Here is a 27,322-nt window from a genome sequence, read left to right as displayed (position 1 = left end):
TGAGATTTGGGTGTGTGTACAAAACCTAATCATATCACATGGGAAGGAGTTTGGATATTAAAAGTACAATAGAAACTTTTTGGAATTGTTAAGGAAGGGAGTGACACTGTCTGATGTGTATATAATAAAATTTAATCTCTCTGGATCTTATATGGAGAATAGGTTGGTAGTGGGTATAGTAGAATAATTGGGAAGACCAGAAAGGAAGTGATGGCTGTGGTCCAGCTGGGACATGGTGGTCCCCGTGGCTATTGTATGCCAGTAATGATGTAAAGAAGATGGTAGATTTGCGATATGCTATGGAAGTAGAAAAGACATTTTGGTGGATTAGATATATGCCTTAAGGGCTTGGAAACAATCCAAGATGGAATTTTGTAAAAGGATGAGCGGTAGTACAATTCACTGAATTGGGAAAGGATGCAGGAGTTTTGGAAGAACAAAAATTATAAGTTGGGTTATGGTAAGTTTGAGATGCCTGTTAGATATCTAAGTATATAAGTTAAATAGGCAATTATGTATATATATCTGGAACTCAGACGTTCTAGACCTCAGATATGAATTGAGAGTTCTCAGCATTCACATTGGAGGTTGAACATGTGGGACTGGATGAGATCACCAGGGAGGGAGTGAAGATGAAGATGAGAAGGGCATGCCTGACTGAGTCTGTAAGGCCTAGGGTTTGGTGATTGAGCAAAAAAGGAGAAAAGAGCAAAAGGGTCTCAGAAAAAATTTCCAATGAAGTGGAAAAAAAAATTGCAGATTTGTCACGTTCAGAAATAGAGGGAGGAGAATATCTCTTAGAGGAAATGGAGATAGGGGAATGTGTCTAAGAAAGAATGTTCTACTGGGTTGAATTGGGCTGAATCATCAAATAAGATGACACAGTACACGATTTTGGGAATTCGACAGCTTGGACATTCCTGGTGATTTTGGAAAGAGCAATTTGGAGGAAGTAAAACGGCCAGAAGCTAGATAGTGAGATGAAGGTGAAGAAGTAGAAACAGTTTGTGGAAACAACTTTAGAGAAGTTTGTGTGAAGAGGGACAGAGAGATTTGGTAGTACTTAGTGTGGGGACTGTAGGGTAAAGAGAGTTGATTGACTTTTCTGTTAAAATGGATTATAGTAAATCATGTTTGTGTGCTTATGAGAATGACCCACTAGATGAGAGACTGGTGATCAAACATAGAGGGGACAAAGAAAGGAGGACAAGAAGGCTTTGAGAAGATAAGAAAGTGAGATTTAGAGAACTGGGTTTGGTAAGAACTGGAATGCACCTTTCATTATGACCAGAAAAGGCAACGAGAAGATGAGTTTAGATGTAGGTGAACTAGACCATTAGTGGTGGAAAACGAAAGGTTCTTCATGCAAGAACTGAGCTTTATGATCCATCAAGCACGTTGTCAGTGAGGTTGGAGGTGGGACTAAGAGAAGTTGGAAGAGAGAGGATTGGGTGTAAGATCAGATCTTTGTGAGTGGGATGGAGAGTTTCCTAGGGTAAATTTATAGTATTTCTGGGCAGTAATGAGTGCCTATTTGTGGTTTATATTATTAAATGTAAGGAAAGGTAGCCCTGTTGAACTGCTCTTTATAGGATTCATCTGCCCAATGAGGCAATGAAGAAGAATGCAGATGGAAGTGGGAGAAAGATGGAGCAGGGAAGAGTAAGATCTTTGGAAATGAGAGAACAGGATTGCCTCTGGTCCATAATGGTGTCTCATGTGTCCCTTTCTCTGGGTGGTGCCATCCCTCACTGGAGCTGTGGCTTGGCAAACAGATCTCGAATTGGATTTCAAACTTCACTTCCTCATTGAGGCAGTGGTCAACCTTTATAAATATATACAGTGCCCCTGAACCTGAAACTCAGTATAGGAACATAGCGGATACGTGTGTTTTACTTTCCACAGCAGGATTTTGCCTGGAAGATGGGTAAACAATAACCTGGAGGTAGCAGTGGGGAGCAGGGACGACCCTTATGCCAACTCCTCAGACTGAGGCATAAAGGATCTGAGAGAAAAAGGAAAAAACTTCATGAAAATTTTGCAGGGGACCCCATGCAGTGGCTGATGTCTGTAATCCAGCACTTTGGGAGTCCAAGGCAGGTGGATCACTTGAGTCCAGGAGTTCCAGACTAGCCTGGGCAATATGGCAAAACCTCATCTCTACAAAAAATACAAAAATTAGCTGGGCGTGGTGACACATGCCTGTAGTCCCAGCTACTAGGGAGGCTTAGGTGGTAGGTGGAGGTTGCAGTGACCTGTGATCACACCACTGCACTCCAGCCTTGGTGACAGAACCAGACTCTGGAAAAAACAAGAAGTTTGCAGGAGAAATAATGGCCCTAAGGGAACTGGTTTCAGTGAAGACAAAAAGGGATTGGTTCGAGGAGATGGAAGATACAGTAGAGTCTGCTGATCGTAGAAGAGGAGCTCTAGAGCATGGTGGAAGAAGGGTTGGGGGAGTGTATTGGCACAGACTGGGGAAGGTATTGGAGTTACGGTTCAATACTCGTTGACTAATAAAGACCAAATATCTGGTAGTGACTTAGCTAAAGAGGAAATAGGATGTGGTGAGGGAATTTCTCTCAAGGAAATGACTCTGTGGTCTTGACTATTTATTTCCTGACAATCACAGCCCCAGGAGAGATGCTCCTTTCGATTCGCAGGGCTGTGGGCAGGGATCATGGGGTAGCTGCAGGGCATTGTGGTGGGGCTGTCAATGGGAGTTAGCAGCTTAAGACGGGGTCTCCTTGAGTCCCATGCAGCGAATTTTCAAATATGATGACGATCTATCCTCTACGTAACCAGGATTGGTCACTAAAAGACCATAGATCTTTGGAAATACGTGCAGTGCCTGATTCTTCATTTCAACTGCATTTTTCCCATAGCATGCTTTAATGTTAATTTCCCAGGTGAGAATTATTTGAAAGAACAAAATTCCCTTGTGAAGGTGCTCATTGAAAAGTTTAAAGAATTGTTTTATATTAAGTTTTCTACCTGCCACTCAAACTACTGATGCTACTGTTTTTCATTCTAAAAGAGATAAATGTATTTAAATCTTATACTAATGTAAAGGTCACCTTTTGAGCACACCAAAATTTGGCAACACACATCGATGGTTTTCCTAAGATGATCTTTTCATTAAACTCCTTAAAAAGAGAGACATACCTACTCACGTTCAAATACTCTTTTGACCAATTATAAGTAAATGCATAATTGATTAAATAATATATCTTGTAGCTTAAAATATCAAGTATTATTTAACATCTTTAAAATAACATTTTAAAAAGTCAGGTATATCATGTTTTATTATGTTACAAAATGACTGTAGCCTATAGGGTATCATAGCTGCTTTTATTACAAAAATATCTTTAAAAAGCTAAGAGTTTACATTTTAAAAAATATCCTACTTCCCTTTAATGTAAACTATTATAAATCTGTCACCCATGGATATCCTTAAATCTTTTATGGGAAGCTAATTATATTTTTAGTTGGTATCATTTCTTGCAGTAAAGACTTTTATAGTCTGTTACTTCTTCTGTTTGAAGTAAAAAAAAATATTTCTGCTAATGTTACCCTTCTAAACTTAAAGTGTTGTATCTTTAGGTTTTTTTACTTTGTGATTTGTATATTTAACAAAAGTTTTAAAAATTTTTCTTTACCTTTATCTTCTAGCCACAAATTCCTAAGCTTAAAACCATTTCTTTTCCTTTAACAGTATTCCTTCCCTTGTATTATCTCGTTACTTTTCTCAATACGTCCTCTAGCTGTGTTCTGATCTTTCTTGAGACGTAACAGTCAGAACTGCCAAATATGAAATCTACATCGAGAATCATAAACGAATGCAAGTTCAGTGCTGGATGTGATCTTAGAACTCTTCTGTGTTAATGCTTCTCAACCTTTTTTGCGATCGGCACACTACTCATCTATTCCTGTCAGTCACGTTTCATTTACATGCAGCGATTCTTAATGAAGCTGAATTTGAAACTAGGGATGGAGGTGAGAGTGGAGGAACATTTCTAGTAGGTTTTGTAATTCCTGTAATGGATTATGTAGTTTTAAAAGGATCTCTGGAGATTTTGAAATGGGTCATTTGCTGATCCAGTACAAGCCCCTTATTTTAAGGATGAAAAAGATAAATTGGAGATTTGAAATGATTTATCCCAAGCCATACAGCTAGTAAATGGTGGAGGTGATAGAATTAGGTCATTGTCTTCTGAGAGCAGTGTACAAATGGCATTAAAGGTAGTAGATTAGCCTGTGTAATAAAGTATGAATACATGTTCCTGAGACTCTAATTTCAGTGATTTTATTGACTTATGATATTATAATAAATCATGTGAAATTCCTTGAAAATAGATTAAAAATCTTGTAATATTGAGTATACTGTACTCTAGCCTAGGATCTAATTTTTAAAAGTAAGAAAAAATAAACTGGAGGTGGAGGAAACAACTGAGCTATAGTCTATTAGAAATTTTTATAAATTATATTAATTTCAAAAATCAGAATATAAAATAACATGTATAAACTATGATTTTAAATTTAAACATGTATATTCATCATAATAATATGAAGTCAATTTGAACTGCTGTAAGTAGGGCTTGACTTTTAGTATGGTCATTATGTTTATTAGTTGATTAAGTTTATGATAAAAATTTGATACCAACTATGTAGGCATTAAAAAAATTCCAGGACACTTATCATTAAATTTCACATTTGCATTCAATAAGCAAAAATAATTTCGTAGTATTTCGCCAAATTCATACATGAGGTTAGGGAAAATATTTATTGAGTATTCACTATATCTTGATACATTTGTGTGTGTATACCTCATTTTCTCCTGAAAATATTGCCGCAATATGGAGATGTTATTCCTATGGCTGTATAAGTTTATTCAATAAATACTTGTTGAGTTGCTACTGTAGGTAGGTCCTGGTCCTACATATGCCGGATGCATTGACGAACAACAGCTTTAAACAGGCAAGAAGATATTTGCTTACCGTCATGATCAGAGATACAATGAGGAAGGCAGAAAAGTGGCCCCCAAAGAGATTATTCTGAATTTTCTGGGTGAGCCCCATTTCATCCCAGGAGTCCTTGAAAGTGGAGGAGGCGGACTGGACCTGGTGGCTCACGCCTGTAATCCCAGCACTTTGGGAGGCCTAGGTGGGCAGATCACGAGGTCAGGAGATCGAGACCATCCTGGCTAACACAGTGAAACCCCGTCTCTACTAAAAACACACACACACACATACACACACACAAAAATTAGCCGGGCATGGTGGCGGGTGCCTGTAGTCCCAGCTAATCAGGAGGCTGAGGCAGGAGAATGGCGGAGATTGCGCCACTGCATTCTAGCCTGGGCGACAGAGTGAAACTCTGTGTCAAAAAAAAAAATGTGGAGGAGGCAGCAGAAGAGTGGTTCAGAGAGATGTGATGTGAGGACTTCACCTGCTGTTGCTGGATTTGAAGGTGGAGGAAGTGGCTACGAGTCAAGGAATGTGGCAACCTCTAGAAGTTGGAAAAGAAGAGAAACCGGATTCATCCCTAGACCCTCCAAAAATAAATGCAGCCCTGCTGATAACTTGATTTTAGTCTAATGGAGACCCATGTTGATCACTATCCTACAAAACTGTAAGACAATAAACTTGTATTGCTTTATACCACAAAGTTTGTGGTTATTTATGATAGCAGCGATGAAACACCAACAGCTATGGTAGGGGAAACTATGGGATGCCTTGGGGAAGGTACCATGGTTTTGGAAAGTGTTTGCATCCAGGTCTGGAGGGTCAGTAGAAGTTAACCAGGTGGGACGGGGAAAATTAGTGGAGGCTGGAGGAGAGGAGCAGGAGGATATTTAAGGTAAAAAAAGTAAAATGTAGAGTTCTGGATGTGACAGAGGCAGTGACCTCTCAGAGTACTAATAATTGGTTCATTTTTGTAGATAAATAACACATGAAGTGTGAAGTGGGAAGATGCCTGCTGGGGAGGTGAGCCAGAGTCAGATCATGGAAAACCTGTGTATCAGGCAGAGTTTAGGGATGATGAAGACAATCCTTGCCCACGCGCTTGTGGCTAGTGAGCAATGGAGCTTTGTCTACCTTAATCCAAAATCCATATTTATTAACCAACAAAGTAGACATCTTTTCCAGAACAACTAAAATTTGTTTTTCTGAAAGGAAAGTATCCTACAAAGTGAATATTTTTAAAGTAGTATCTCTTTTCCCACTGATGATCAGTAGATAATTTGTCAATAGGTGCTCTAGCTTCTGGATTGAGAATGTTCCACTGGTGACCAAAGTGTGCTGCTGGAATTACTCTACCCAGTGGAATACCGTCTGAGGCCAAGTGCTCATGGTCTTCTTAGCTCACTTTTCCTTTGAAGCATGACCTTAGGCTGCCCACCTCCCCTCCTAACCTGGTTCTTTATACTTGCTAGGTATCTAAGTATCTCTTACTCTTATATAAAGAGAATCCTTTGCCTTTACCCTTAGGGTTCTTAGACATTTACATCCTCTTCCCTAGTTTGGACATTCTCAGGGTTTAATATAATTATTCTGTAATGATGTCTTTTTACATTAGCTGTTGCCATATAACCTATTATGTGCATATGAATATTTTTAAATAATAAAACAGAATTCTGATTATGGGAAATGAAGGTGTTTGACCTTAGTAAATTTTTTTTAATGACTAAATGTTATATATTGAATGTTCTTAAAGGAGAATCACCTGTTCGTAGTGGATTGATTGCACATGTGCACTCCTCTAATCTTGGTTTTCTAGTGCCTTTTTTAGTACAGCCTTCATTTGGCTATTCTTAATGTTTTTTCTGTTGATGTTTTAAAAATAGAAAATATAGACAGGGTTTGGGGAACGATAAAACATCAGCCCCAACAACCACTGAAATTCTAGTGAGTAACTTCTAAATTTTAAAAATTAAAAAAGTATTCACCTATGATTACAAAACAAAAAACAAAAAAACAAAAAAACAAAAAAACCCCAACAACAACCACTAAGCACTGAAAGGTTTATAACAGAATATAGTTCTTTTCCCTCGACTCACCGCAGTGCCCTTCCTAGAGGCAACTATTCTCTTTACCTTTTGCATTTCCATATTCTAAATAAGATGAGTATGCCATCATCTTTCAGTTCTTCAGTATTAGACATTGTCTGCTGATGTCCTATTTTGGTAAATACATAGGAAGTTGCTTAGGGATGCCACTGTTCTTTTCCCAGCTTCATCATGGAATTTTAGATAAATAAATATAAAGTGTTGACGTTATTTTCTCTGTCTAAACATTATTACCAACTGAAAACTGAGGTTTACTATAATTTTGTTTCCTATGTGTTTGTTTTACCTGAAATTAATAATTGCCTTATTTTTATATGCCTAATTTTCTTTGCACCTATTGCTAATGCTCCCACATTTTCCAGTGACCTGACAGTACAATTTTCCACAATGCCAATCACATTAAGCAGGCTATCACTTCTAATATTGTTCCTTGGTGACGTCTCTTCTGGAGACATGCTTTCTAGGCCTGCTACACAGCCATCATGCTGGGTATTTGCTTTGCTCCTACTTTACAATCTCTGCTTCTTGGATCTCATGGATGTTTCGTGTTATTTGTTTGTTTTTGTCTTTTTTGTTTTGTTTTGTTTTTTGGTTTATTTGTTTTCTTCTTTGGGGCGATTTCCTGATTTTGTCTGAGTGTTCCTTTGTAAGTTTTGTCATGTTAAAACAGGAATACAGAGTGGTGGCAATGCTGAAGACAGCCCATACCTGCTCCAGTTTGGATTCACACCGTCTTTTCTGTGATCTCCTCTCACCATTAACAGGAGAGCCCCTTCTCATTGTTCAACTCCCACTTAGGAGTGAGAACATGCAGTGTTTAGTTTTCTGTTCCTGTGTTATTTTGCTGAGAATGATGGTTTCCAGCTTCATCCATGCCCCTGCAAAGGACATGAACTCATTCTTTTTTATGGCTGCATAGTATTCCATGGTGTATATGGGTCACATTTTCTTTATCCAGTCTGTCATTGATGGGCATTTGGGTTGTAAATAGTGCTACAGTAAACATACATGTGCATGTGTCTTTATAGTAGAATGATTTATAATATTTTGGGTATATACCCAGTAATGGGATCACTGGGTCAAATGGTATTTCTGGTTCTAGATCCTTGAGGAATCACCACACTGTCTTCCACAATGGTTGAACTAATTTACACTCCCACCGACAGTGTAAAAGCGTTCCTATTTCTCCACATCCTCTCCAGCATCTGTTATTTCGTGACTTTTTAATGATCACATTCTACCTGGTGTGAGATGGTATCTCATTGTGGTTTTGATTTGCATTTCTCTAATGACCAGCGATGATGAGCTTTTTTTCATATGTTTGTTGGTCACATAAATGTTTTCTTTTGAGAAATGTCTGTTCATATCCTTCAACCACTTTTTGATGTGGTAGTTTGATTTTTTCTTGTAAATTTGTTTAAGTGTAGGATCTAATTTTAAAGACATAGCATGGCTGGGCATGGTGGCTCAGCCTGTAATGCCGGTACTTTGGAAGGCTGAGGCAGACACATCACTTGAGGTCAGGAGTTCAAGACCAGCCTGGCCAACGTGGTGAAACCCTATCTCTACTAAAAAAAAAAAAATACAAAAATCTGTTGGGCATGGTGGTGCATGCCTGTAGTTCCAGAAGTTTGGGAGGCCAAGGCGGACCAATCGCCTGAGGTCAACAGTTTGAGACCAGGCTGGGCAGCATGGTGAAATCCTGTCTCTATTAAAAAAATACAAAAATTAGCCAGGTGTGGTGGCAGGCACCAATAATCCCAGCTACCTGGGAGGCTGAGGCAGGAGAATTACTTGAACTGGGGAGGTAGAGGTTGCAGTGAGCTGAGATCGCACCACTGCACTCCAGCCTGGGTGACAGAGCAAGATTCTGTGTCAAAAATAAAATAAAATAAAATAATATTATAGAAAGATTGTCATTCTGTAAATACTTGTATAACTAGGATTCAGGAATATGAAGGTATAAAAAGTTCTGCTGAAAGATAGTTTATAGAACGGGTGGAAAAATACGAAAACTGTAATGTAGTTAAAATACAATTTAAGAATGAAACAAGATCATCATTCAAGGCCTTTTTCCAGGATCCGTGTGAATAATTGTTGTTCGAAGAGGATTATTGACCTTTTATGAACTCATGACAAGGAAACCTAACTGGGATGGAATGTTCTGGAAGAGGTAGTCCTTAACCTTTAAAGGAGTGGTAGGATTGTGGTAGGATTATGATAAATGGAGAGGGTCAGCAGGACATTTTTATATGGATATAACATTTTCGTGTGGACACAGTAGTAAGAATATTCTAGAGAAAAAGGAGCACACCACTATTACCTAAACAGAGTATTGAAGAAAACTAGGGGATAAAGTTGGAGAAGTAAACTGGGATCAATTATGGAGGAAATTAAATTCCAGGTGAGGCAATTTGAATTGATTCTGCAGGTTAAGAAGTAAGCGCTAGGATGAAGTTGATGACATTCAAGAATGTCATATAAACAGAATGTTAGTATGTAATCTTTTATGTCTGACTTCTTTGACTTAGCAGAATGCATGTGAGATTCCATGAGTATTGTTGCATGTATCAGTAGTTTGCTTATTTTTACTGTGGAATAGTATTCCATTGTATCCCTGTACCAAACTTTGTCTATCTGTATATAATACCAGTTGGCATTTGGGTTGTTTTCAGTTTTGGGCCATTACCAATAACGCTGCTATATTTGCTGGCATACAGATTTTATATAGACATATGGTGGGTTTTTTGTTTGTTTGTTTGTTTGTCTGTGAGACAGTCTTACTCTGTCGCCCAGACTGGAGTGCAGTGGCACAATCTTGGCTCATTGCAATCTCTGCCTCCTGAGTTCAAGCAATTCTTATTGCCTCAGCCTCCCGAGTAGCTGGGATTACAGGCATGCCCCACCACACCCACCTAATTTTTGTATTTTTAGTGGAGAAGAGATTTCACTATGTTGTCCAGGCTGGTCTTGAACTCCTGACCTCAAGTAATCTGCCTACCTTGGCCTCCCAAAGTGCTGGGACTACAGGCATGAGCCACTGTGCCCCATCTAGACATGTGTTTTTGTTTCTTTGGATAAATACCTAGGGGTAAGATTGCTGAGTTGTATCACTAATGTGTGGTTAATTTTATAACAAACTGCCAGCTGTTTTTCAAAATGGCTGTACTTTTACCTGCGATGTATGAGAGTTGCAGTTACTCCACATTCCTGCCAATCCTTGGTATAGTCATTTTCTTAAAGCCGTTTTAATGTGAAACAATGTCTCATTGTGATTTGAATTTACATTTCTCTAATGATTAATGTGCTGAGCATATTTTCATTTGCTTATTTGTCATCAAAACATCTTGTATGGTCATGTATAGGTTTAAATCTTTTGTCCATTTTTTAAAATGATATGTTTAAAAAGATACTGCATCATTATAAAATTTAAAAAATGCCAAAAAGTACAAATAGGAAAGAAAACCAACTTAAATTCCAGCACCCAAAAATAATTGTTTGAATATTAAGTTAATATTCCAGACATTTCTCCCTCTATGTATATATACAGATAGAAGGACAGATGGATGGATGGATGAGTAGATGGACAGAGAGAAAAAAATACATGTAAATAAAGTCCATTAGATATGCTGATTTTTACTGATACAATTTGTATACAGTAGTTCCCTCTTATCTGTGGTTTTGCTTGCTGTGGTTTCAGTTACCTGTGGTGTATACAAAAACAAATCTTGAGAAAGAGGGAGATCACATTGACAGAAGTTTTACACAGTGTATTGTTATGATTGTTCTATTTTATTATTAGTTATTATCATCAGTGTTTTACTGTGCCTAATTTATAATGCAAAAATAGGTATGATGTATGGGAAAAAACATGGTCTATATAAGGTTTGGTACTATGTGTGATTTCAGATGTTCACTGGGGATCTTGAAATGTATCCCCTACAGATAAGGGGGCACTGCTGTATCACATACTTCATCAGTGATTTTTAGTATATTCACCATGTTGGGCAACAACCACTACTCTTAATTTCAGAAAATTTATCATCCTCCAAAGAAACTCCATACCATTAGTAGTCAGCCTCCATTGTCCTCCACTGTGCCATCCTAGGCAACACCTAATTTACTTTCTCTCTATGAATTTACCTATTTGGGAAATTTTATGTAAATGGAATTTCACCATATGTGGCCCTTTGTGTCTGGCTTCTTTCACTTAACATAGCGTTTTGAAGGTTCATCCATATGGTAGCATGTGTCAGTACTTCATTCGTTTTTATGGGTGAATAATATTCTATGTATAGATATAGTGTATTTTGTTTATTAATTTCTCTCTGAATTTAGGTTAATTCTACTAGTTGGCCATTAGAGATAATGCTGCTATAGACATTTGTGTACAAGTTTTTCTGTGGAAATATGTTCCAGTTCTCTTGGAATTAAATACCTAGGAGTGAAATGATTAATACTAATTTTAAAAATTGAGTTATTTTCTTATTATAGAGCTCTGAAGAATATGAAGTTTTAAATGTTGAATTTACAGGTGTGTGTATCTCTTAGCTCATATAACTCCAAGATAGCTCTGTGTTCTAATTTTGAGGTAGATTTAATGAAGGGTTTATAGAAGCTCATTTGTCCAATGCATTCTAAATATTACTAAATAAGAAACCAACTTGTATTGATATGAATTGTTTAAAATATATAAAGTCAGCTGTTTCAATTATTTTTATTTTGTCTTAAATATTTCTTCAGATTTCATTTCTTCCTAGAATTCATTTAGCCACTGACTGTATGAATATTTGTTGATATTGTCTTTATGTAAGTCAACACAAAAGGCAATTGCATTGACAGTCACTGACTGTATGAATATTTAATACTTAAAGGAGTGGTAGGATTCAGTGACTGGATGAATACAGTTGCCTTTTGTATTGACCTACAACATATGGGGGAATAATTTAACTTAAAATTATGAGCTGTAAAATGTAGTTATAATTATTTTATGATATGGATGTGATTTTAATATATTTATGGCTCTCCCCCTTTCACTCTTCTCAGAATTCACATGACCCCTCCACTAAGGATTATTCAAGACACACATACAAATAAATCTCCCAAATACCTATGGTGACTTGAATAAAAGGTCCTTTGGGGGCTGCCTGTTAGTTTTTTATTTAGGGATGTGTGATATGGGATGTCACTACTGTAAGTAATGGAGCCGTGCTGTCATATCGTTACTTTCAGTATTGCTGACAGACAGAATGCCTTGGAGGCTGAGTGGAGGACGGTGCAGGCCTCTCGCGGAGATCTGGAAAACTTCCTAAAGTGGATCCAAGAAGCAGAGACCACAGTGAATGTGCTTGCAGATGCCTCTCATCGGGAGAATGCTCTTCAGGATAGTATCTTGGCCAGGGAACTCAAACAGCAGATGCAGGTAAGTGCATGGGAAACCACACCAGTACTTGCGTCTGTCCTGTGCACTTTTGATCCCTCTGCATGCAAATGTGTTACCCTGAAAAGGTGAGGTTGTCACTTTATTCTCTGACGAAATCTGTGCTCTCCTGTGAATAATTGGTTTCTGGAAATAAGCTCTATCAGATCTTTTTACTTAATATTAGAGGGAAAAAGCCCACCTTGTTTTATGGAAGTAATAAGTGTTTATTTAGAGTTAGAGGCTCACAGCTATTCTGCTTTTTGTCATTTTAAGCCCTATTACAGTTAGCTTTATTGAATCCTAAATTATAGGGGCATTTTCCCTTAATGTGAAGTTGTTTCTTTCTCCATTTATTGTACATACTTAATAAAAAGCTGCAAAAGCTCTATGGCTTAGTTTATAACTAAGAATATTAGGCTTGATGGTATTACTTTTATGTCATTAGCTTGATAACTGTGATTGTATATGTAGTCTGACGTTCAAATATTTCTTCTACACAAAATGTGCTAATATAAAACTTTTTATTTACTAACATTATGAGGAATCTTATGAAATATGTCTGAATCTTTTTCTGCCCTCAAGTAGTTCTGCTTCAGTGCTCTTGAACTTCCAGTTCAAAATCTGATACAGGCAGAGTGCGGTGCCTCACTCCTGTAATCCCAGCACTTTGGGAGGCCAAGGTGGATAGGTCACCTGAGGTCAGGAGTTCGAGACCAGCCTGGCCAACGTGGCGAAACCCCGTCTCTACTAAAAATACAAAAATTAGCTAGGTGTGGTGGCTTGCACCTGTAGTCCCAGCTACTTGGGAGGCTGAGGCATGCGAATTACTTGAGGTAATACTTGAGGCGAATACTTGAGGAGGTGGAGGTTGCAGTGAGCCAAGATTGCGCCACTGCACTTCAACCTGGGTGGCAGAACGAGACTCTGTCCACTCCCCAAAAAAACAAAACAAAAACCTGTTTCAATGGGGAAGTCTCCTTGTCAACCATAGTATTACATCTGATTACTTTATACCATGCCATTCTCACATCAGTTTGACAATGATTATTTCTGACATACTTGTGAACACGTGTTCCATTGTCTTTTGTCTTTTGTTGTTGTTGTTGTTTCGCCCAGGCTGGAGTGTAGTGGTGCGATCTTAGCTTGCTACTACCTCTGCCTCCTGGGCTCAAGCGATTCTCATCCCTCAGCCACCTGAGTAGCTGGGATTACAGGTGTGCTCCACCATGCCCGGCTAGGTTTTGTATTTTTAGTAGAGATGGAGTTTCACCACATTGGCCACGCTGGTCTCAAACTCCTGACTTTAAGTGATCCACCTGCCTTGGTCTCCCAAAGTGCTGGGATTACAGGCCTGAGCTACCGCGCGCGACCTCCATTGTCTTTTGATGCATGTCTCCTCCTATCCCAGTTGATCACATGGTTCTTCAAGGGCAGAGATTATATTATCCATATTGTTGCCTACGCAGTGCCCTGTGTGCAAATCCTAAGTAAATATTGACTGCTGTCTTTGTACCTTGACTCACCGTTATGAAACTCAGCATTGATACCTTTTTAAAATCCGTTCTTAGGAACTCTTTTCTCTTAAAACATCAAAAAGACTGTTTTGTAGAATGTCAACAAATGTGTGGATCTGGATGAAGGATACAGAGTCTTTCTTTGAACTACTCTGATTCTTACAATTTTTCTTTAAGTTTGAAATTATTTTCACTGAAAAGTTACACAATTTGAAAAACAGATCTTTTTGGAATGAGCTTATTTATAAATTGTCCCTGTGCATGAAAACTCATGATGTTTTGCTATTGAGTTCTTAAGATTCATTTGATGAAAATTTCTGTTTAAATGCATTGCTGCTTGTTTCTTATGCCTTGCACAATACATTTGTGACTTGGTAATGAGTGTGACCAGGCAAGTATCAAAATTAAATCTGTTCCTTTGTCTCACTCTTTCGAGCCTCATGAGGTCACTATAAATGTTAATTGATAAAATATTCAGTCATCATCTGTATTTTAGGAGGTCATAGAGGACTCTAAGTGTGGGTAGATGCTGGATTTTTTTTTTTTTTTTAATGATTTAAACAAGAAAAAGCCTGCCCTATAAATGTTCAGTTAATTGATGCAATGGTTTTAATTTCAATAGCTGTCTAGGCTTGAGTAGGTAACAGTTTATACACAATGAGTAAAGGAGGCTTTAAATGAACCCTGGTAATGACCATCAGCAAAACACAGGCCTATTCTAGAGTTTAATGTCTTCTGACATGTTTTGTGTTAGGATATATTCTTACCGTGGCTAAGACTCTTCTCAATAGTTAATGAATATTCAAACAGTGGAAGACAAATGTAAATAGAAATGTTTAAAATCTTTCAAAATAAAAATAACTAAGCACAGGATTACTTATGGCAAACAGCATCAAGAAAGAAAGGTTGCTGATAAAAATATTAAAATACATTATAATGCTTTATAAAATATATTATAACATGTTATTACTTTAGTGTTGCTAAAAATAGTCTCTTTTGGCTGGTAGAAAGTAATAAAGAGGACATTTACTAAGAGTCTACTAAAATTCCTTTGTTTAAAGATAAATATGTACATTTATGTTTAAAATGTTTCATATTACAGTAATTTGCATGATTTTTTCCTCCCTTGCTTCATTATTAAATGCTCTTAAGGTGTTCTTTCCATTCTGTTTAAAAAATATTCTATGGTTTTATTTTCAGCACCATATAGATAGATGATTGTTAGAGATTCATTACCTTTTACTGAGTTTTTCTGAGGCAGTATAATTTTAATTTTTTATGGTGTTGTATATTAATGATTCTCCTTTTGTATGAGTGAACAGACATTTAAAATAGAAACTTGTTTGGAAATGGAGAGATGTTTGTTTGAGAAAATGACTGTAAAAAGCATGGCCAATCATAGCAGAGAAATTCTGGTGGCATGGTGGCGGCGATGGTGGTGGTGGCCGTGGTGGTGCACAGTCTCTGTGCACTAAGGAAGATGGAATGAGGAGCTCTGTGTATCTGTGCTGCATGCACAGGATGTGTATGTAGAACTGCTTAGCTGACACATTCACTGTTTATACTTGCTTCATGTCTTGTGACAACCAGATCCAAGGCCTTCGGAGTATTTCATGAAGATAAAGCAGTTTATTCTATGTTCGGTTTAAGGTGAATCTTGGGTGAATTTTGATAAGGATAGTTCTAAAGCACATGGAAGATGATTAACTTTTGGGAGTACGCTATGATACATGCCATTCTGTTAAGGATGGATGATGATTTGGATTTATGTATCTATGTTTCATCGTCCTGCTGCAAGGCTGTTAGGTTTTATTCCCCAGCAGAGGCCTTTTGGCAAGAGAAAAGCCGATTCTTTGGAGACCTGCAGGAGAGACAAGCTCCTTGAGAACTGAGCAGTCCAGCTCATAGAGGGTCTTAAATGCCATGCAAGTATTTATATTTTAACCCAGTGGCAATGAAGAGAAGTCATAAAGGATAGTAACAAGAGTGATGCAATCGGATTTTTGCTTTATAGGAATTTAGCTGATGGTATGAGGAATGGATTTGAACTAGACAAGAGTGACAGAAGAGAGGCCTGTTAGGATACTCATGTAGCCCTCCAGGCTACAGGTGTTAATGACCAGAAAGGAGACAATGGCAGGGGTAGTAGATCTAATGACTCAATAGTATACCTAGACTGAGGAAGGGGAAAGGCAGATTGCCAAGTGGTGTTAGAGCCTAAGACTGGGAACATAGAAGAAAATGTCAGGGCAGGGTTGCAAGTTAGTGGGAAATGTGTAGGGATGGCAAATTTCATCCATTTTGGCTTTGTTGAAATGAAGCATTGGAGTAACATCCAGAAGGAGATGCCTAATATGCAGTTGTCACTGTGAATCTGTATTCAGATAAGAGTATTTGGCCAAAGATGCAGAAACTTTATTTTTTGCTTCTGTGTGAAAGCCCATTATTGACTTCCAACTAGTTTATTAGTTCAAATGCATTTATTCTTAATGTGCATGTTCATGTTCTAAAAGATTGTTATTCTTCTAATTATATTTAAAAATTTTAGCTGTACGTTTGGCATTACCAATTAACTGAGATGCTCTGATTCTTTCCTGGGTAAAATCCTGAGTTCCTGCTTTCTGGAGTGGTGTTGTCGTGGGTGGCTGGTTTTGCTCTCTAACAATTTATATTTTATGATTATTACACTTTTATCTCCTATGTTTGCTTTTAGCCTCATTTTCATCCTCTTGTTTCGTATGTGCAGACTTTGATTATAGATTTTTTAAGATTTTCTCCTGTGCCCAGCTCCATGCTTAGCACTGTGTTTGAGGGGTGAATGCCTATCTCATGGGGACTTCATCTGCTGGTTCTAGGAGAAGAATTATAGCTTCATACTTATTTAATAACAACTTTCTTGGCATATAATTCACATACTATATGGTTCATTCATTTAAATTTTACAATTCATTTGTTGCTAGTCTGTTCACGGTTGTACAATCATCACCACAATCAAGTTAGAACATTTTCATTTCCTCAAAAAGAAACCCCTTCCCTTTACTATCAATTTCCCATTCCTCCCGGCCAATTCCCTCTCCCCTGAACAATCACTAATCTATTTCTATCTATTTGCCAAATACCTTAACATTTTGTATTCTATCCTTCGACTATGTTCTCCACTTTTGGCTTCACACAGATATGGTGACATTGTTAGCCTCACCAGAGGGAGGCAGTGTAGATTCTCAGTATGGACCTACAGGGAAAAAAGATACAGGCAGGCGTCCACAGAACACTGCATGATAAACACAGTTCTATAAGACCCAATAAAGTCGGCAAAACGCTGCTTGATAAACACCGTTCTGTAAGACACAATATAGGACTTTAAATCATTCTAACATGAAGGACTAAGAAAGACAAATGAAGTAAAGGAGGAAAAACAAATACTTGAAAATACTGCATTTCTTTTAAAGAATCATGACAACATTAGACAGAGGTGAAATTGCAGCATTAGCCCAGTTACCAGTTTGAGCAGGACACTGATAATGAGCAACATCTGGGTTCTATATCTGGCTGTGCTCTTTGGCCCAGTCATTTAATCATCCAGGGTTATTTTGCGCATCTCCTGATAGTACTTTACCCCAGTTGATGTTTGTAATGATATTCAGGCTGCAGTAGAGAATATGTCTCAAGTGTGTATATATACACATAAAACCACAAAATTCTGTACCAGGTTTTTATATGATATAATTATGGCCTCATATTTCCTATTCATAAAATTAAAACAGCTTTATGGCAAATAAAATGAGATCATGAAGATGCTGTCTAAGGGGAAATGTGGCAATTTGGAATGTTCAGTAGTCAATTACAGACTTTTAATTTTTTATTAACTTAGCTGTTTAATTAGATAAATCCTAACCTATTCCATTTTTAATGGCTTTCCTTCTAGGCAGGCAGATGCGAATCCACTGGATCCCTCTGCTTTTAGGGCATCTTAGTCACATAACCCCTACAAGTATTTTTTGTTTTGCTTTATTGTTGTTGTTGTTTTGTTTTAGGTGATCTTGGGCTGAGACCTGTCTGGCGGGTGATTTTTTAGCACTTAATGTATGGGCTGTTGTTATTAGAGTCAGGTGTACCCTTCTGCTCTTCTCAAGATTTATAACAGGGTCTCCTGTTCACTAATTCACAGAGCACAGCTAGAGCTGGATTTCTTCCATAGTGAATGTATCCCTCTTTAGAGAGGGTGAATGCTCCACTCTCTTAATAGAAACCAGCTGCAAGGCATGCACCGTGGTGGTGGTGGTAATATGTTGAATCCCTGTTCCCAGGGGATGTCTGCTTTCTATCTGCAGCTTTAATGTTTCACTTAATATCTTCTTTGGCTACTGAGCGCACTCCTCTCCCGCAGCCGGCAGCGCTTGGCTGCTCGACAGCTTCCTTCATTTCTGGCCATGCCGGGCTGAGCAAGTGCTGGCTGTGAGCATCTGCTGGGGGGCTTTCTCTGTGGCGTTTGTCTGTGTTTTTTAAATTGAGAAATTGAAGGAATACCAGCCTCCTTTTTCCTAGAACCTAACCCCCTGTATCTTTCAAATGCTTTCTGGAAACGAGCATGCTCAGAGAACTGACAAATCATTGTCCAGTGACCGGGAGGAAATGATCGTTGCTCTTCATTTATAATGCAAATTCTGAGGTGTCTCCAGAAGTGTGGTAAACTTAAAATGATGGCTGTGGTGAGAACGTCTCTGCAGAAAGTTGTGGTTTTGTTGCATCGTTTACAAAGGATGGCAGTTTCTTCTCCTCGGTATCAGAAGCTCTGTAAGGTAACTGAGTGATTGAAAATAAGGATGCCGGGTGTCTGACAGTTGTACTGTTTCTCAGGCTCTAAAAACTAATCTTTCAGGTTCTTATCAAGGAAGATTCCCTTTCTTAGTAACTGATTTTGAAATCTGTTAAAGTGAATTGCATAATTACATTTTGTTTAGTACATCGTTTATTTTGCAATTGACATCATCTTGTCTTCCGAGATGGTCTAGTGAACTGTTTGGAGAAAATATGATAGCAAAACTACTACATTCATTAAGACCTGTTACCTCTGTGGTACTTTGCAGTATCTTAATTAATCTTATGTAAATTTTAGTAAAATTAAAAGAAGAGTGCCAAATAATCTTTCAGTCGATTTTTTAAAAATGTTCCATCTTCTTATAGCTAATTGCTTTTTCAATTAAAAAAATTAAAACACATTTAAAAAAAATGATCAGACTTAATTTCATCATAAAACATCCCCATATTCTTGAATCTCCATATACTATAGTTACACTGGAAGAATTTAATTTCATTTGGATAGGTGAATTAAGTAGACTTACAGGAGGCAACTTGTTTGACAGTTGCAAATTTCTAATACTACATCATCCTGAACATAAACCATTCAATCAGCTGCTGTATTTTTTTTAAGTCAGCTGTTATATGTTTGATCATAGTTTTATTCAAACTATGGTGATACTATGTCATTACTTGCGTCAAAATTAGAGTGTTTTGATATAAAAGGAGAGAATTATAATAGCAATTTTTATACTACCACAGTACTATATTCATCCTTCCTATCATATTTTTAGTACCGTTCTCAAGAATGTATCTTGTTGCTCTGTTAGCTGCCCAAACTCATTTGTGATCAAAACAACTGCCTCAAAGAAAATATTATTTTTCTGATGATATACAATATGGCATGTCCAGGCATCTAGATGATGCTTATGTGGCAGCAGATTGAGGTGGGAAGCAGTATTCCATTAACTTTATTATATCACAGTGTAATTTTTTTTACAATTTGGCCAATTAGATGTATTGCTGTCTGGAGACTTTTTTTTTTTTTTTTTTTCCGGACGTTTTGGGAGACAGATTCAGGTAGTGGGGTATTCTTTTCAGAAATACTTAGAAGAGTTTTCTTTGCATAAGAAGTTAATTAAAACTTAACGGAACTTAATTAATTCAGTTACAAAGATTTGTAAACCTAAGTATTTCAATGTGTTGTGTTTTGCTCCACTTCAAAGGATAAGTTTATTCTGGTAAAACATTTATGTTTTTCATGAAAAGGCAATTTTGATAATAGATAAGAAAAGCTCATTCACTAATTAATGTTATTTATTTTTTTTAACCACCAATATGAATATATAAAGCATTCTTTTTTTAAAAGAGCAGGGTCATTTTCCTGATCCATTTGTGTGTGCACTTTCACAAAACCAAATATTTTTCTAAATTCCAAGGTATTAAGTTAGTGCAAAGTATGAAACAGCAGAAGTCAAGTACTGGAGAAAGTTGCTAATTAGTTTCCTAATTCTACCTCAAATAGGCACAAGTTAAATCACTGAAGTCATTGGATAAATTACCATCAGAAGTGCTTTTTGGGAAGACTTCTTGATTTATAATTTCCTAAAGATATCACAAAAATTTAAATGTTTAGAATAAATGTTACTTATTTCATTTAGAAAATTAAAATTTACATTATTTGCTGTTGAAATACTATATTCCACGTAGTCTTTCACATATGCAAAATTAACAACTGCCTGGATAACGCAATGAGAAATGTACAATTCCAGTACCTTCCAGCAGGTGTCAGTATAATATGAGATTTTGCCTAAAGAACTGGCAATCCAGATTAGGAAGCGGCACAATTACTATGAAATAAATAAACTAGTAACAGATAAATTTTATTTGTGTGGTTATATTTTGAAAACTGATCTAAGTTTTTGGGCTATATTAATTTAATGAAATAAATAAAAATTTAGTTGTAGACTTAAATATTAACAGTTGCCATCTCTGATACTGATAGAGGTAGCTATACCAAGCAAAAATACTTAATTATATTTTAATTATCAATAGCCCATGTGTCATATCTAAAAGTTTAAATAGGTTTGACATTTATTTGCTTTAAAACACTGTAAGTTCTCTTCCCATTAAATTGTAAATGCTGTCTTGACTTTCTCTCTCCTTATTCCTCCCACATTCTCTAAATTTAGTTTCTTAGAAAAGAAATGCTTTAAGTTTGTGTTTCTCCATAAAAATATAGAAACAGTCTATTGTAAATACATTTAGAGACCAAAATGAATGAGAATAAAATGTGGCATCATCTGAGGGAAACTTGACTATTTAAAATTCATATTGGCATTTTGAAATTCAGTGTCTGAATATTTTTATCCCCTTTTAAATTCCTCTTTAGGATCATTCTTTTTAGGTATTATTTGTTTAGTCTTTTATTAGACTTTTCCCTCTGTGGCAGCTTGTCTTTTCTGTTTATTTTCATACATCTCTTGTTTGTCAGAAGATAGCGTGTGCGTTACACAAGTAGATATTTGTGTAGAATATTCTCATTTTGTGGGTTTTCTTATATGTTTCAAAGAGAAGGGAGGAATGAAAAAAGGCATGTCACAGCTCTCAGAGTTAAAATATACTCCCTTCCCACAATCTATTTACACATTCATGTGTATTTTTTGCCTTTAAAAATATTTCTTCTCGGTTATACATCCAATAAAATTTGAGCAGGAAGCAAAAACGTAAGTGCTGCTTACTTGGACATATAATTAGCAGCATTGAAATTGCCCTGATGACCTAAAATCACCCTACACTGGATGCTAATTTTCTCAGATATGGTTTTGTTTGTTTAGTTTCTTTAAAATTTTCATGCCTATAATTTTTCTTTTAATAGAGCACAGTAGAAACAAAGCTGATATAAATGATTTGAAAAATAATATTGAATTTAATTTATTTTTATTATGTGATTACTTTGGGGTGTTTTATATCATTAAGTCTTTAGATTAGAAATGGGTTGTTTGTGTTAGTGTTAAATCGGTAGAGATTTTTATAAGTCCTCTTTATTTTTTTCTTAGTGCCAATTTCTGTAAAATATTTAACAATTGAGGGCATGGTAAAAAGCAGTTTCCTGTAAAGTAGATTGGAATATGAATATTATAGGAATAATAAGAAAAATTTAAAAATATTTAGTGCTGTAAATTGAGTTCTTCATGACTCAGGCATTTTAGAAAATGTTGATTTAAATGATGTAACTTCTATTTGCTTGAATGTGTGTGTAAATCATTTTAGCTTAAGTGGTTTTATTCACCCCCAAACTATTCTGATCATGTTTCTTCAGCAAAAATATTTTAAACATCTAGTTGTATATAGATGTGTATTCATTTAAAAGTTATACACATATGCCATGGTGAAATCTTATATTAAATATTAGTAGTGTATAATTCTGTTCTTACTTTCTACTGTTGCCTTTTTGTACCCCAGTTGATTCTTTTTCTCTATGTGGTATACACACGCGATTTCAGTAACTAGTCATTTACATACAGAGTGAAACTATGGCTATTCTTAGCCTGGCCTTCTGGGGGGCTTGAGCTTTCAGTGTGGTGCTGATCTCAAAGTCTTCCCCGGAAAACTGTGTCTTCTGTGGTATTAAAGCAGCTACTTCTGAATATTCTGTGAAAAATAGAAAGAGACCAGAAGATTCTACCTAACAAGTCACGATTGACCAGTGATGTCTACAAAAGGCTTGCTTTGTGGCTGTGTGTGTGTGTGTGTGTGTGTGTGTTTTCATGTGTGGACAACACAGAACTATGTAGTTGCTTGTAGTGCTAATGAGTAATAGATAATGAACACGAAGGCACATTAATCTCTCAGCAGGTTTTCAGATTCACTGATGAAGTAAGGTCACACATTATTTTTCATCTACATGTATAGCTCCCTGTATTTAGAGGTAGTTAAGGTTGAGTATGTGGTTTTTTTAGAAGACACTGAATGGAATGGTGTATTTTCGACAGGTTGAATTTTGTATTTTTTATTCTCAAACATTTCCCTACCTTTTTTTCACATGGAGAACCCTGCTCTCCTTGAACAATTAAATCCTGAAGTGATCCAGGGCGATGGAGATTTACTTTACCATGATCTGATTGTTGAGATGTATGTATTTTAAGGTCAACTCTTGGATTCCCTCAGTTTCTCTCAATAATCAACTCAGACATAGATTGTTTGAACCACGGAGCTCAGAGTCATAACCCTCTAGTCTAGAAGTTAGAATTCCCACTTGACCATATGAGGAGTCGTCTCTTCTTGGTTCATGAGAAAGTCTTGGTTGGATTAGTTCAGAAAGTGTGTGAAGGTTGAGGTTTAATGGAGAAAAATGGCATATGTAGACGGGTTTGCCTCCATCTAACCCTCTCCATGGATGTCGTAAGTGCTTTCTGGGAACTGTAGGGATGCCCACACAGACTACTTTCTCTACTCTGCCTCTGTTTCTGCAGTTCCTAGTCAGGTCAAGATTACAGACAAAAGTGAGATGTGATCAAGGAGAAAGCACCCGCACCCCTGCCTGCCACTATCAGATATGATTCCTGTGGCTTCCAAGAACACAAGTGCCATTTTAGAAGGCTCTTGGACCTCTGTTTTGCTGTAGTTCCCCAAGTTGATGTGTGTTGTCAAAATTATGTTTTTAAAAAGTTATCCAATTAACTAACATTTTGTTAATCAGAAAAGTCATGCCATCAATGACTTGGATAAAGTCAATATAATTAACTGAAAGCAGTATAATTAGATCTGATGCAATGCTTTGTCACTCAATTAAAAATAACTAATACTTTCTACAATGTACCATTTTAAAATTCTTTTATGGCCAAAATATCATTGTCATTGGTGTATGTCTAGAAGTGTAATACTAGTACAAATCCAGAACAAATAGAAAGTGCTTCTGAGAGGGAATTGAAGTAGTATTAATGATACAGATAAAAAGTCTTCTTTTATTTGTAGAGTATTATGTAATAATTGTAACTTAAAGGGTTGATGATTTGTGTTTTCCTAGAGGCAAAGTTTATTAAATTTCAAGTGGAAATTTCCTAGCTGTAGGTACTGCTAGATTTTAAATGTGCAGACACCGCTCCTTCCTCTTACTCTTAACTGTGATCACTACCAACTTCTCTTAGTATATTTGGTAGTTCATTTTTAGTTCTCCAAAATAAGTAATTAGGAGAGTTCCTACCATAGAGATAAAAGAATGTAGAAAATGTTGTGCCATGGTAGCTTTCTTAGTTTCACAAAGCTTTTTCATTTCTGGGCGAGGTAAATGAGTCCAAATAATTGAAATTGGAAAGGATGTGAAGTGCATCAGAGGGTTGCTTTTCATTTTTCATCATCTAGTTTGTTCAGTTCTATGGAACTCTAAAAGATTAATTTATAACAAAGCTCACTTATAAAAGCAGACAGTGCCTTTTAATGCTTAATAAATAATAGGCTTATGTGAAACTGTGGCTTCATAAAGTTAAGCAAGAATTTTGGAAAAACATCAAATGGAAGACGATGTTGAACTGTCTTCACAATAGACAACTATTTTGTTTTTATTTTAACAGAATTAAGAGAAAAAATGATTGACTAGAGCAATAGAATAACTGTTAGCTGTCATGATGGGAAAATACCTTGATACTGCTAGTACAGTTTCCTTACATTTTTAGTATTTTAGAGTTTACAATGTGTTTTCTCATATATTACATCATTAATAAATATAATATTAACAATATTACGTTATTGTGTGTCCTAAGAGATAGGTAGAAAAGAAATTTGTTTTGCAAATCAGCAGGTGAAGGAACATGCCAGTAGTTGCTCAGCTAGTATGTGGTGCAAATTGTGTTCAACATAGGTTTTCTGCTTCAATAGCCAGTGTCTCTCTACATGTAATTTTAGATAGATCATTTTAGGAATTATGTGGGGATAAAATGGGTCATTCAGTATAGAAGATATAGAAAGAGAGATTACATTAACTAGAAAATAAATATTGTTTTGTTCTGAATTATCTCCATATGCATTTCCTTGTCTAAAGAAATTTAGCCTCTACACTCTCCTTTAAAACATGAGCTGGAGCATGAGGAGAACATTCCATGTTCCTTTAAAACGTGGAATTCTGGAGAATGAGGAGATGTTGGAAATCATCTGATTCAACCATTTCATTTTGGACATAAGGAAACAGAGACGGTCTATAATGGATGTTTTATTGCTGACAGCTTTTTTTTTTTTTTGAGACAGGGTCTCTGTCGCATAGGCTGGAGTGCAGTGGTGCCATCATGGCTCACTGCAGCCTTGACCTCCTGGGCTCAAGCTATCCTCCCGCCTCAGCCTCTCGAGTAGCTGGGATCACAGCTACTGTACATGCCACCACACCCAGCTAACTTTTTTGTATTTTTTGTGGAGACAGGGTCTCACTATGTTGCTCAGGCAGGTCTTGACCTCTGGAGCTCAAGCAATCTGCCTGCCTCGGCTTTCCAAAGTTGCTGACAGTTTTGAGCGGGTGGCTATGTACTTGTTTTCCTAGAAGTTTAAAAGTAAGGAAATATATTATTTTCAAAACTATTTTGATGTTCGATGTTAAAGTATTGGCTATATAATTTTAAGGAAATAAAGATTTTTAAAAATGAGTTCATTTTACACTTTGGTAAGAAAGATGGATTGTGTCATTTCCATCCATATTAATATAGTTGTTTCTGGTTTTTTATTTATAACTTAATTTGGTTTGATTCTTAATAATACAAACATTAAATTATGTGTTCATTGAACCCAGTTCTCCATACCCAAATGTAGTTTTTTATCATTATATTTAAAAGGATATAATAGCTCCCTAAGAAAGAAACTGAAAGGAGTCAACTAACTTAACAGACTGAGCTGTTTAAAATAAGAAATATATATATATATATATTTAAAATTTTAATTCAAAAAACATGTATTGAATGGCTGTCATGCACCAAAGATATGTGCTAAGCAGCATAAATGTAAAATGCAGTGTTGCATTTTCCATGGGGAACAAGGAAGTACAAATAAGTTGTTCTGAGGAATTTTAGTCGTTCATACGAGTCTAGTGTGAGACTAGATTCAAACAATTCTGGCTTTGCCACTTACCAGTTATGTAACCTTGGCAAATCCTTCCACATCTCTGTGTTTCAGTTCCCTTTTCAGAAGATAGGATTGGAATTAGTCTGTCTCTCTCTCTCTACACACACACGCGCACACGCGCGCACACACACACACACACACACACACACGGTTGTTGTAGGAGTTAAATAAGTTAATATTGATAAAATGGTAAAAACAAATGCTGGCACATAACTGCTGTGTGGGTTGGCTACTGTTGTTACAGTTACCACTATTGGTAGGGTTATTCTCCCACCTCGATTGAGTGTGGATCAAATGAGATGATCCACCTGACATGCCCAGCACAGTCTCATGTCTCTTGGGTGTGGTGATGGTATCATCATCTTCATTATCTTTATCTCTGGAGTAACCCTTAAATCTTAACAAGGATGTTCACATTACAGTCAGCCAGAGAATTTTTCCAAAGGATTCATGCCCCCGCAGACTTTGACTCACTGGAGTTCAGATGCACCCTGGTCACCTGCGAAGGTGCCATAAACTCCTGCTTTCATCAGGGAAGGAGAAAATAATTCTTTGTAATTTCCCCTGGGGTTGTTATTTTCTGAGTCTCAGCTTGAGGAAATGCAAGAAAAAACTTCCCTTGACCAGTGGGGCTTGTGATAGAAACTCCTGTAGGATGCTCCTCAATTTATGAAGCCTCTTCTGGATTACAGATTAGGCTCTGAGATGGCCCCTAAAAATCCAGTTAACCCACACAGAAACTGATATAATGCTGATGGACATAAAACTTCATATTAAAAAGAAGTCCTATTCCATTGCCAGAAACTAAACAAAGCAAAGGAAAGAAGCCGTCTTTACTGTGAGTGATACAGGAGGAGTGATACAGGAGCCTTAAAAAAAAAAGCTCTTGATTCTTGGCTCAAAAATTTTATAAAATGAGTTTTCCTTTTTTTCAGGGTAAATGTTGCAAGAGTTAAAGAGGTAGAGAAAAAGGGGAACTTCTTTAGTTGAAAACATTATCTGATCATGTATTTACTCTGGCTTCAGAATTTTACAAGACTACAGTGTAGCTGCACCTCCCCTGGCATCCTGCAGGCCAGGGTGGTTGTGATATAGAAGTATGGGAGATGCTATTTGCTCTGTAGCTTTATTCTGGGATTTTATAACCTTCCTTTTACACTTAACACATCATGAATGCTTTGTATATCATGAATGCTTTTTATGTCTTATATTGTGATTTTTTAAAAACAATGTAAATAAAATTCTGTTGAGTGGCTGCACCGTAATTTATTCAGGGAACCCACTATGGTTAGGTAACTAGGTCGTTACCAATGTTCTCATGATAAATAATTCCATGATGAACATCCTTATACATCATTAAGTGCATCCTGATTATGTCCAGGGTGTGTTATTAGAATGGCATAACTGGACCAAAAG

The 27,322-nt window shown here is 36.7% G+C and overlaps 1 protein-coding gene across 9 annotated transcripts in view; it reads left to right on the top strand.

The window, feature by feature from the left end:
* The window catches only part of UTRN (utrophin), a 576,638-nt gene that overhangs the window by 273,987 nt on the left and 275,329 nt on the right, over positions 1–27,322 (top strand). For 8 of the 9 annotated variants that reach the window (XM_050787306.1, XM_050787309.1, XM_050787310.1 and 5 more), the window contains one exon: positions 12,302–12,491. In XM_050787306.1, coding sequence (XP_050643263.1) covers positions 12,302–12,491 — 190 coding nt within the window. The other variant, XM_050787312.1, reaches the window with a different exon arrangement.

Source organism: Macaca thibetana, chromosome 4, assembly GCF_024542745.1.
Source record: "Macaca thibetana thibetana isolate TM-01 chromosome 4, ASM2454274v1, whole genome shotgun sequence".
Lineage (NCBI taxonomy): Eukaryota > Metazoa > Chordata > Mammalia > Primates > Cercopithecidae > Macaca > Macaca thibetana.
This window is presented reverse-complemented; position numbering and strand designations above follow the sequence as displayed.